This window comes from Mytilus californianus, unplaced genomic scaffold (assembly GCF_021869535.1).
Source record: "Mytilus californianus isolate M0D057914Y unplaced genomic scaffold, xbMytCali1.0.p SCAF_4, whole genome shotgun sequence".
Taxonomy (NCBI): domain Eukaryota; kingdom Metazoa; phylum Mollusca; class Bivalvia; order Mytilida; family Mytilidae; genus Mytilus; species Mytilus californianus.
The window spans coordinates 118,589,312-118,602,484 of record NW_026262690.1 but is presented as its reverse complement, the minus strand read 5'-3'; the positions used below and the strand labels follow the sequence as shown (position 1 = coordinate 118,602,484).

General features: G+C 31.2%; 1 protein-coding gene across 1 annotated transcript in view; it reads right to left on the bottom strand.

Moving 5' to 3' along the window:
• Positions 1-7,663, bottom strand: part of LOC127699186 (B-cell lymphoma/leukemia 11A-like) — a 58,258-nt gene extending 50,595 nt beyond the window's left edge. Inside the window, exon 1 of the mRNA XM_052202940.1 lies at positions 6,924-7,663. Within this exon, the coding sequence (XP_052058900.1) occupies positions 6,924-6,975 (52 nt within the window). The 5' untranslated portion in view covers positions 6,976-7,663. The remainder of the gene's footprint in view (positions 1-6,923) is intronic.
• Between the last annotated feature and the right edge of the window lie 5,510 nt (positions 7,664-13,173).

The following is a 13,173-nucleotide window of genomic DNA, read 5'->3' as shown; positions in this document are numbered from 1 at the left end:
CAATGAAATCGGAATCATTATAGTTAATACAATAAATATATCATCCCTACAGTTGGACGTTTTATTTGAAGAAAATCCATGGACTCCTTTACTTAAGGAATAACACTTTAGTTATATTGACAACATTTAGCTATGGCTGTACTAAAAAAATTAAAAACCTAATTCTGAGAAACTTAAATCTATTAATAATATGTTTTGACCATTTATAGCCAACAGAATTAAATAAATTTAAGGTCTGTATTGGAACAATAATATGTATCAACATTAAATTAGCAATAATGATCATCTATTTGAAATTTCTAGCAAAGGTCAAAGCTAAGAAATTAAGTAGAATAATCTACAGCAAAGAAATGATAAATTCAAAGGTAGATGACATTCTATAATAAATTAAAAAAAATTAAAAAAGACTTACTTGACTGAAATTCTTAAAATTAAATAGAACTACATTTACTTAAGATTTTTTGTCACATTTGGTTGCTTACGTAAGTGCATCCCTCTTGTAATTACATTGATCAAAATCTTAGTAAAACTGTAAAAAAGATGTTTGTCTGATTTATTAAATCTGTTAAAATAGTGTTGATGCTGAAAAAAAACTATTTACAATTTGAAAAAATAAAATTTCAAACATTACAAGAACTTAATAAATGTGTTAATTTTGTTGGCCTTTGAAAGTGGAGTCTTGTGTTAAAAATAGAAGCAGACCTTTTATTTTTTTTTTAAATTTGTTAACAAGGTCAACTAAAAAATGATTGTTAAAACAAGTTCCTTGAGAAAATGGTTGATAAGTGTTCCGTGTGAAAGATCTGAAAAGTCATCTCTATCGATTTTTCTTGTACTATTTCAATTTATTATACACTTCGCTAAGTTATATAAAACTGTCCATCGGTAGGTGAAGTTTACTTACTGCATAATGGGTGTGCATTCAGTCTTTGTGTGGACTAAAACTTGGCAATATTTCAATACAAACTGACACTTTTGGTATGGGGACAATACGTCCAAACATATCTTAATATTTGATCGCATTTAAATTCGCCAGACCGGACAATTTCAAGCTTTTGAAATACTGTACAACCAATATGCATAATTCAATAACAGGGTTTTTTGATAAGGATCGTGTATTGTAGTCCAAACAATACAGGGTCACTTACATATTGTCAAGCCTTCTTCTGACGTCCTGTTTCTACTATTTACTTTCAAATTTACACAAGGGGACTGTAACCTTTCCATGTTTAATTCAAGACATTTAAATATTTAAAATGTTAAAACTTATAAAAGATATGTGCACATTCCAAGGACTTGTTGTGACATAATATCACCTAAAAAACAATATCTTACGACAAAGTGACATTTATTATGTAAACTTTTAATCATATAACTGCGTCTTCTGGACCATTTCATCAATTTACCATAATGTCATGCACATTTGGTTTGAAATGAAATCAATATAAAAATAGATTTTGTTGTAAGCACCCATGAGACAGCTACTCAACAAGGATGGCTGGACAAAAAGGTGAACATAAAATTATAGAGTGTTTACCTGCGATCAAAGACCTCATCAATGTTACAACACATTTTCCCAACTTTCATGACAAGATTTTTCATTTTTCATTGGCTTGAAATAAAATAACATATTTAACGGACTTAATTAATATATGCCGAATAACTTCCAGAATTGGAGACAACTCAAGGAAACGAACCATGGCAGATAACTTGTGGAATAACTAAAGTATATCCAGCTTAATTTCTAACAATATTTATATCTGACATAGAAAAAAATCTTGAAATCTATCAGCACTATTCCACAATTTATCTGTCATAGAATTGCTAGTGGGGTTCACCAAATATAGGCCAACATGTTATATTAAGAAATTAACAATTTGTTACCCTACATATATTGACCTCTTCATCATTTTTTAACTTGTCAATCATTACAATATTAAAGAAAGCATTATCTTTGGATTTTGTTCACATTAATACACAAAATATGAAGAAGAAGACATAGAGTTCACATCAATGAAACAGAAAACTAACAACACAAAGAATACAAGTTACCCATACTCATATATATCAAAGTTTAGTGTGACATTCATTTTCGCTGAACTAGTATACATTATTGTAAAGGGGCCAGCTGAAGCCTGCCTCTGGGTGCGAGATTTTCTCGCTATGTTGGAAGACCCATTGTTGACCTTGGGCTGTTTCCTGCTGTTTGGTCGAGTTGTTGTCTCTTTGACACATTCCCCGTTTCCATTCTCAATTTTACATATATATCTTCCTGAGATAATTATGTACATATTCTATTCTAACCAATCATTTAATCATGAAACTTTCAAACCATTTATGAATGTAATTCATAGTAATTTAGACTGGTGAACTCTGTGGAGTCCTCATTGGCTAATTGTCTAGGGTAAGACAGAAATGTTGTCTTTGTTTTTGAACAAACACAAAACCACCTTTACCAATGACAAGCAGTCAATGATTAATTACCTAGTAGTCTAAGAAATCTTAACAGAATTGAATCAGCCTGCACCGTAAGCCACTAGCCTGATGCCCCAGACTAATAAAAATTTTATTCGGACTAGTAAATTTTTGCAAAACTTTGTGTAGACACATAAGTGAAATGTCTAAATATTTGTCTTCGGAATAGTAGTTGGAAAAGATTTTGGTGCAGACTGTTGAATATAACAAAAACCATTAAAAAGCAAGCAAGAAGTAGTATACCATAAATATTTTGACTTCTTGTTCTTTTTTTTTCAGGAGCTTGTTACCTATTTTCTTTTTTTAGGTGTAATTGTGCTTTATATTTATATTTTGCAGATAATAGAGAAACTGTGATAAGAAGAAATGGCCTATATAGATTGTCTTTCAAAAAAAGGGGCCATTTTATATTTCAAAAAGGTTCAATTATTCCTATAGGACATGTATACAAATAATTGATTTTGGATAATTTATCTTCTTCATGGTGCAGTCAACCAAATTCAATATTAAAATAATTTTGTCTTGGAGAAAATATCTTTAAATCTAGTGGTTTACAAAACGCAAACTTCCAGAACATGCAATGGTTTTATATCTTTTGCAAGGGTTTTTTCTGTTGTTGGATTGCTGTCTCATTTACATATTCTCAATGTCTCCATTTATTTTGATTTTATTTCCGCATCAGAAAAAATATTAATATTTAAATAGATTTTTAATATTGTATGTGATATTATTGATAGTAAAAATACATTTGTCCAATAATTATGATGCAATATCAATATTTTCTAACAATAAACATTAATTTAGAGCTTCCTGTTCTTTTATTTATTTGGCATCACTCTCACTGCCCCTTTCATAATTTTTTCAACCATTCCAAATTCAGTAAAAGCATGGGAATTCTGCAGACATGCTGTAGATTGAACCCAGACTTTATATTCTTTTCAAAAATGTACTAACTACTTCATTTTTACTCATACGTTAAAAAAATAAAACTTATAAATATTCATATATAGTACATGTATCATAAAATGTACAAATATGAATAAAAGAAATATAGAATTATAGATAGCATCAATAAATTATCATTCTACATGCAACACGTATATAGTAATAAATCTAATATAGTCATATCTTCTTACTGTATGTTTTCTCATCTTTCTTCCCGTCTTTAGATTTCTGGAGTCTGTTCTTCATAGATTCACCATCTTAAGAGCTAAAAGGAGTTACTTCCCTTTTTCAGAACATTTGATTTTAATCTCAGAAAAATATGATTTCTAGTAAAACCTTACAAGTGGTGAGTGAGCCACCAAGGTAGTACCTGTTTCAGTACATGATATAGATGGGGGGATCTAAATGTCAACGAGACAGCAACACGAAGACAAAAATAACCAAAAAGACATATAGAGGGGAATGTCATCAAAACTGACAGGTGTCTTTACTAAACTTTTTGTATATATCAAGATTTAAATAGTCACCTATCAATCAAAATTGGGAATAAATTAAGCAGAAACTATCAACAATCTGACAACAACACCAAATTCAATCATTCCAATCAACTATCACATCTCAAATACAATAAAAAAATTTAAAGAAGCCAAAACCATTTTTTTAATTTTAAAACCCATAATGATTGGACATAAGATATATTAAAACATAAAAATATGATTCATACGTTAATAAACTTATCAAGACAAAGTAAAGGTTAATACATTGATTATAATTTATTAAAATTTACTGACATCAAATAACAAAATAAAAAAACTAATGTAAAAAGTTAACATCTATATACAACCTGCTGCCATGAAAAAGTAGATTTTCTTAGCAAGTTTATAAAGGGCCATTAGCCTTTATTTGTAGGTTTTTACAAAAAAAATTAATAGTTCATCACATTTCTAAAGTTTAATACCTCTTTTTCATCAGTTTAGACTCACATAAGTGTTCAAATTTACAGGATCTTTATCTAAATCTATATGTTTACCCAATGAACAATTGATATCAATATTTTTGAAAAGGTTTCAACTAATGCAAGCCCGAAATCAGACGGTCATAAAATTTCTTTGGGTCCTTTTTTCAGGAAAATTATACCGACCCAACAACATTTTTACTGGCCTAGGCCATAGGGCTTGTGATTTAATCGTGCAGGCTGATATTTATCTTGTCTGAAGACATTGACCAAGTCCACATATTAGGAAATGTCAAATGCTATCTTTCTTAAAAAAAGAACCAAAGTTTTAATCATTAGACATGAAGCAACCTACAATTAATTAAACAATTTTTGTTAAACATTAAACATTCATAATTAAATCAAGACTTATTTTTTTATGCCAGAGATGGGTCGTCTATGTTAAAATAATTTGAATATAAAAAGTAAACAGGTTATTCATTTGTTGTTTCATAATGGAAATTGTGTACTTCTTTCCCCTCAACTCTCCATCAGTTGTCAAGGTTTCAAGAGTGGAGACAGGGGAGATAATTTCTGGCTTATTACTGGAATGTGTAATGAGGGCAGAAACCAATGGCTTTTAGAGGTGTTCATCTGTTGTAAATATGTTATGCAGTCAGACATATTAAAAATAGCATTTACATCACTTGAGGAACATAATATCTATTACCCATGCCAATTTCTGGTGTAATAGCCAAAAAATGTCCACATATCTAATCTACAGAATACACACAGCATGAACTTCAATAAAATCTGCAGGGACAAAACAGGGCACAGAAATGACTTTAGAAAATAAATGCTGCTGATGTCTACATCAATTAATTTTTCATTTAACTTCTTTTAAAGAATTATGCTGTTTAAAATTTCTAGCATTTAGTATATATGTTTAATTGTTCAGATGCAATTTCTCAAAAGGAAATTATGCGCACTTATAATAATACTTGTTTTTGTTCATTTATAATTTTCCTTTTCTTTATTGAATATCCTGCTACAATCTGATTTAAGATCCAGAAGTTAAAATTACAAATCCCTTGATAAATCTTATAAATTACATAATAGCGAACTTCCCTATCAAAGTTTGTTAAATTTTTTTAGCCTGGGTTAAAAACCTAGTTACGCCACTGACATGTTATCTAACAGTGACCAATCAATGCACAATGCAACTGTACACTGGTGTAGGGGTCCACTCAGGGAGACATAAAATCAAATTTCATACTTTGAAAAAAATATTTCAAAAGCATCAGAATTCATTTGTGATAAAAATAATGCATTAAGTGTTTGTCCAACATTGATTTTTCAAAACTGGGTGTTAAATGTTATGAAAAAATACATTATTCAACAGTCTATTGCACATTGTGCATTCAAAATGCAATTTAAACACCTATTATTGTTAAAAAATCAAATTTTAAAAGGCTGTAAAAAGTAATTTATCTAATGTGAAAATAATAAAATATGATCGATGGATAGTTAGAGGCCTTTGAGAACAGGGTAGCAAAAAATGTTGCTAGACATTTAAGCCTCAGACAAGGTCAAAATGTCTTATCTAAAATTACACAATAAACATGCCCTGACTTTCAAATATACACCAGTTCTATAACACCTATATTTATGGACACTATGACTCATATCTTTTTGTGCTGCCCACTCTCATATATTACACAATTCAGTGACCATATACAATTATACTTCACTAATGTATGCAAACATTTAATGCATAACACTAGACATACATGTATATAAAAACACCATGGGAAAATATAATATATGATTTTTAAATTGGTGAAGATTATTAAAATGAAACAGTTTATCTTAACCTTTAAAATTCATACATGTACATACTGCTAAAGTTCTGATAGATATGTGTTTAAAAAAAATTCAAAAACTAAATATTCTAAAGGAAATGAACAAGTCTTCTTTTTTTTTTAAATAGAAGTATCTATTTAATAAAGTTAACTCACATGAAACATAAAAGATAAAAAACTGAGAGAGAGAGAGAGAGAGAGAGAGAGAGAGAGAAATCAGTCAAAAATAAAAGAATAAAATTAAAAAGACTAAAAGTACACCTCAATGATGACAAAACAATACTCACTATATTCTTCCAATATAATATGATTTCTATTTTTACTATTTCCATTCATGTATTAAAAATCAATGAAGTTAGTTAATCCAAAATACTGGGGTATGAAGAACTGCATGTAGAAATATGACACAAATATTGTCACAGATATAAAACATTCTATACTTTAAACAGGTGCTTGAATTTAATGTAGATACAAAAACCAATCAGTCTTTTTGTTTAATAGTTGATGAAAAGAGATGTCGAAATTGAAAAGAAAAAATGTGTATTGTCGCGTCACTTGTGTATTACAACATAACTGAATACACAACGAATACGTAACCTTGTCCCCGTTGGTCAACACACGTATTTGACATGGTCCACGGTGACCATTTATATATAAATAAAAAATAGAAATTAAAAGAAAGACAATATAAAATTTTGACAACTTACGAGAATCTAGGGTCCGTCTTTGTTGTGGCCGCCCCTGTTTTCTCCTGGACATGTTGTTATGCTCATTAAAACCAACTCTCCACTGCCTTTTCTACATCTGGACAAAGAATATCAACAAAGATGGCGGATTTTCATGTAATGTGTCTTCTTCACCTGTCTTTTTACTTATCTTCCATTCCAAAGTTTACATCATCAGGACAAGTCCTTGGGGTCACTTCAGGTCACTTATGCCACTGACCGCTACAACGTAATGATCACTGACCACGATCAGGAAATACCCTCTCGACGAATGAAAGCAACTGTTTATCGTGGAGACCTTTTGTAGTGGACGTAAATATCCTATTTCTTACGTGAACTTAAATAGATCTACGATATAATAATGTATTTTGTGTATTGTTCTAGTTTCAGTTTATAGAAATCAACATCAAGCACATGTCACTTTCATCGCCATCATTTAGTCCAGTTGAGTTGCTGCGGCCGTTCTCATCCCGGTAAAGTCACTGACTCCTGACCAAACATATATATATGTATGATTTCAGTCATTAATCAATATAAAATAACATATTGGGTTTTTGAAAAGTAAAAATTTGTCGTCAAAACGCCTTGTAATCGTGCGGTCAACTGATGCGTGGTGGCCCGTAATGTTACAAGCAAATGACCCCGCCGACCGGCACAGTCTATTACATCAAAAGGGGTAAGAGGTTTGCGCAATATTACGTGATTTTACATCTGCAAGTGTGACCATCATTTCCGCATGTGTATTCACCAATAATTTCTGCATTCCGTTTGCATTTACAGAAACTGCTGGCACTTGCTAACTGATTGAATTGACACACATATATACTATAAATAAAGTAAACACCTTGAAGTTGTCTGTTTTTGATTGTAACGGTCACTTACTTTCTGGTCAATGTCCGATATGATAAGTTTTTAATGACAGCTTTGTCCAATGGTTGTGTATTAGTTGATCAAAGTGATAAGAGAATCAAACAAAGAAAAACATATCATAAATTATTTATAGATATTGATTTAGTGGACAGTTGCTTTTTAATATTTTCTTCATTATTATGTTATTGAATAATATTATGTTTAAAGGGAAATAAACGCTATTATTCAATCTTACCCAATCCAAGTTTTTTCTTCTGCAATACACAGGCCATATCATCTACACCTTATCGCTTGTAGTTCATTTCAGGTGAACAGCTGACCTTAAATAACTGTTGTCCAGACGTCTATTAAATACCATGTTATCGATCAATACTGACCACAGACTGACCAAAGGTCAACTCGGGTGATAGCCAGTGGTCATTAACGGAAATGTTTGTGTATTCAACAGGTGGACACCAGTGTCTCTACGGAAATAATAAAAAAAACATTGAAATGAAGAAAGGATGACTAAAAGCAACAGTATTATTAGTATTGATATTATTAAATTATATTCAATATTTATTTTAGCTATATAATACAAAAATATTAATAGCTTGATAAACACGTACGTAAATGAAAATAGACTGGTAATATTTATTATACGCTTTCGATGAAATTTTTCTAATGCCAAGGATTAAATTTTTAGTATGGAGGGTTAATTGAAATCCCCCCCCCCCCAAAAAAAACCCAAACAAAACAAAAAAACAAACAAAAAATAAAACAAAAAACAACTGAATAAACAACAAAATTAACAAAAGAAAAAAACCCAAGTTATTCCCCGCCAGATTTCCATGTGCCTCTCCCAAATCAGGAACCACGTTATATTTAGATTTGTGCAGTTCTTTGATAGTATGTTTTGTTCGTATTCACAGGTTTCTAGACTCGGAGCGAGTTAAGAGCAAATACAGTATATACAATTGTTATAATTTTAAAAATTTAAATAAATCTTCTAAATTTTTATGGCTCTTGACTCAAGAAAATGTAACTCTTATGGAAAAACTGGGCTGTTATATTTGTGACTGTTTTGAATTAAGGAGATCAGGTATGCATATTGACACTAAGTCAAGTAAATGATTTGAGAATGAATGCATATAATGTAATTTTATTCTTTTATTCACAATATATATGTGGTTTTTGGCTCTGATTCTGACCAATGCTAATATACTAAATATATATTTTCAAGTGACTATTATTGTTGTTGTTACCAATTATGTAAATCAATTGTATCTGATTTTATGCCCTTTATGGGCCCTGTAATTTGGGAAATAAAAATATTCTATTCTATTCTATTCTATACGCACTTGTCCATTGTTGATCATTGTTAGAGACTGTAAATTAACCCCGAGTGTCGTTATGTGATTGATCGTAATAATGTCATACTAGTATTTGCAAAAATTCAGTTTTAGAACATTTAAAAGCATAACCTAAAATAAGACAAGACAAACAAGGCGAAAAGTAGTATAAAGAGACGGTACCGATTTCCCATGAGTAAGTTTCACACAGCCTAAAATTCGATATTGACTAAGCATGCTGTTGGTGATAATATTGATAAAATTAATGCAAGTTTTCAATGTTACTCTGTTAAGTTTTGTATACTTTACTAGAATACATATATTTGTATCTTAAAGGCAATGTCCCCAGCTTTATTTCAAATAAATTTGTTATTGATAAAGAATACCCTTTTCATTTATTATTTTTATAAATACTAGAAATTTGACATCTATAATTGAAAAGAAGCTGTACACATATATACTTTTGAAGCTGTGATACTACAAATTTTAGTACAGATTGACAAACCTTCGGAAAACACCATTAGCTTTAAATAGATTACAGAAAACACCATTATAGCTTTAAACACAGCGTTTACCATAAAATGTCGAAAGCCAATATATATATATATATATATAATATATATATATATACGTCTGAACCAGTGACAACTCTACAACAGATTTATCCATCGGATCACCAGCAGTGATGTTGATACATGGCTGTGTACATTCTGTATATACAACTCGTCTAAACATCAGCCCAACAATGTTAGATCTGTAAATATATATAGTAGATGTTTAATCGACTCAATAGATTTTATAGGCCGGTGGCTAAAAGATCACATAATTATAAAAAAAATATGCGAAAAAAAGGGGGTTTCCCCCTGGATCCGCAAGTGGAGATGAACACTATGGTTTTTTTTAAATATTCAATGACCCCCTTTTCAAAGTATTTTTCACCCGATATTGTTTTGAGCATATCAAATTAAGTAGGTTCAGCAAAGTCGATGACTGATCTAGGTCGGCATATTAAGACTGTTACCAGAAATGAAAAAAAAAACGAACAGTCATCTTGGGTAGATAACTAAATGAACCCCTTTTGAGTATATTAAAAGACTACAAAATATATATGTTAACAGATAGGAGGGTCATTAAGGTCCATCATTGGCCCTATAATTGTCAATTTTTGTTTTTCATAGAAGTGGATAAGATATAGACATATATTGCATAATGATATGTCTTTTCTAAACCATTTTAGTGTAGATTCTATTGTACACGTATAAAAATCATTGACCATCAAACCTATGAAATCACCGAAGATGAAAAATTTAGTGATTTCACTACCAAAATGGATATAATATTTTATTTGAAATTTTCAAAATATAGAACCAAACGCCGGACCATCACAACGAATGTGTAACTTTGTAGAAGCTTATACTGCCACAAAGTATGTCCGTGGTCAGAGATTATGCTGTTGACTAATACCCCCCTCCCCCCCAAACCCCCCCCCCCCCCCCAAAAAAAAAATCAAATCAATTTTACATAAGTTTGTCAATTTCCGTGACCGTTTTACCTTTTGGGGATTGGAATGAACACCACATTGCACAAGTTTTAACGATTTAAAACCGCAATCATAAATCGTGTCATTATATATAAAACAAGTGCTAAAATAAGGTGTTAATGTTCATTATTTGTTTGGAACTTTAATTAAAATTTACAAATTGTTTCAATTCAATGCAGACAAAAAACGCCGAATTCAAGTGAATTATACATTATAAGGAAAAAAATATTACTGGAAGACAAATTAAATCTCTTATCTACGTGAATCCAACTAAAAACAGACATATCTATATATTCGTGGTGAATTGAAAACACTGTCGAACGCCTATTGTTACCCCCTTACATGTTAACTTGTTTAAAAAATTCATGAAAACGTTGCTTCCGAAGGGAAGTGATAAAAGATTTATTTGGCTTCCATCGAAAATTAGTAAAAATATAAAATCAGCAAAATGTTTCTTTATGTTATTAAGAGAGTTTGTTTTTGATTAAAGTTGGAAAAAATGTTTGTCCCAGAAAACAATCATTGTACCCCTCCCGAAAGAATGGTCGCTGCTGGATGGCTAGTTCGAAGATCAGTAGGTACATTTGACACTTTTCCCTAGTGGGAAAGCATCAATCAAACATGACAGGGTCTAAAAATAAACATTTGGATCCAGTCTTTTATTAATTAACATGAAACCAAAAGACCTTTGACAGAACTGCCAAACATATTTACATCCGTGTCAGCATTAAGTTTGCCTCAGGGAGATAGAGCTAGGCAAAATTTATTTAGTTCAATACTCGAATAGTAGATTTAAATGAAAATGTGACCGCACGCTTTCACAATATTGCATCAAAATAAGGTATTAATTAATCATCGAAAAGCAGAAATTATCAACACCTTTTTCCGTTTTTATAGACTTGGTATTCTTATTTTACCGGCGGACATCAACTTAAATTGTTTAACCATAACATGCTGTTTTGTTTTGTTTTGTTTTAATGGTAGCTCTTTAATAATCAGACATATTTCTTTTAAGCCGTGTTCAATTTATTTTTACTCTGAACGCTTTAAAGCTAAACATATTTTTAGACACTTGTCAATTGTGAAAGGCTGTGTTGCCCGCTAACTTTCTTATGGTTATTTATATCGTTGGGTTGCTGTCTAAACATGCACAAACCCTCATCCCCTTTTATTCATACTTTACATGTAAATATATTTCATCGCGATTTATGAGGTGGTAATGTCATTTTCAAAAAAAAGGGGGGGGGTCAAATGGCCTTCCCCTCACTAAGAATATAACCAAAAGGAATCATAGGGACATACATTAAGATCACTGCATGCAAAATTTATAGCGATATCAGATGCTCGAGAAAGTTCATTTTAGGGATATGAATAAAAGAATAGGGGATACATGTCAATAAGACAGCAACCCAGAGACATCACACCAAACGACTAAAATGCGATTTTCAACTGTTTTAATTGAGTCAAATCTGGGTTGAGAAAGGAACAAATTTGGGAAATATGTTTCTAGTCGGATTGCAAACGGTGTGAAAAAGCTATGGAACCAGTGATGGCGAAAAATAAACACACTGACTCGGTACCCGGAACTATTAGTCCCTGAAGGCATACCATCCACCTAGTACCCATTGCGCCGGTATTGATATCAATTGAATGATGCATTTTGTAATTGTGATAAAAACTTAGGTTGCAACTCCGTCAGGTTTTGTCTAATATTTCATTTATACACTTTTTACGCTCTCAAACGGTTTGTTTTTGTCTTCCCGAACGTGTCTAACGAATTTACTCTAGCAACACGTGTTGTGTCGTAGGAAATTATATCTTTCGGTTTTTTATTACAAACTTTAGACCCTTTGACGCCTATGATATACTCAACATAAAAATATTGCAAAACAAGTTAGATAAACTGTAATTACTATATTTATATAATAACATCCAAACATAAACTGACCGTTGATTACACACATATATGTATTACAAATACTTGAGTTTTACTGAACAACAAAGTTGAAGCCTTCACATCGAACGCTTTTTACTGTCTCTATCATAACTTGGTAGACAGAATATCTATGTCAAAGATGACCATGGATATGATCGTATTACACACGAATATATATAGCGAATCCAAGTCCTTATTGTCAGTAGACGTTCATTTTATTTTTTGCATATAACTCAAATCGATGACCGGTGTTCTATAAAGTCCCGTAAAGTAGAGCTTGAAGAACATCTTTTGATCGATGACGAATGGGATCGAGTTTTGAAAGGTACACCAACACACACATGCAAGATCTTTATAAGCTGTGTATGGAGGTAATTTCTCTACCCGTCAAACTTGTGAAACATTACGATGTGATTTGTTTGAAAGTAAGGATTGGTGGTAATGCTATTATACATTGAACAAATATGCTTTTGATAATATCTGGAATACCAAAAAGAAACGTGAACTTGCTACGGTGCCGATAATACAGCGACGTCATAGATATAGCCAATGGCA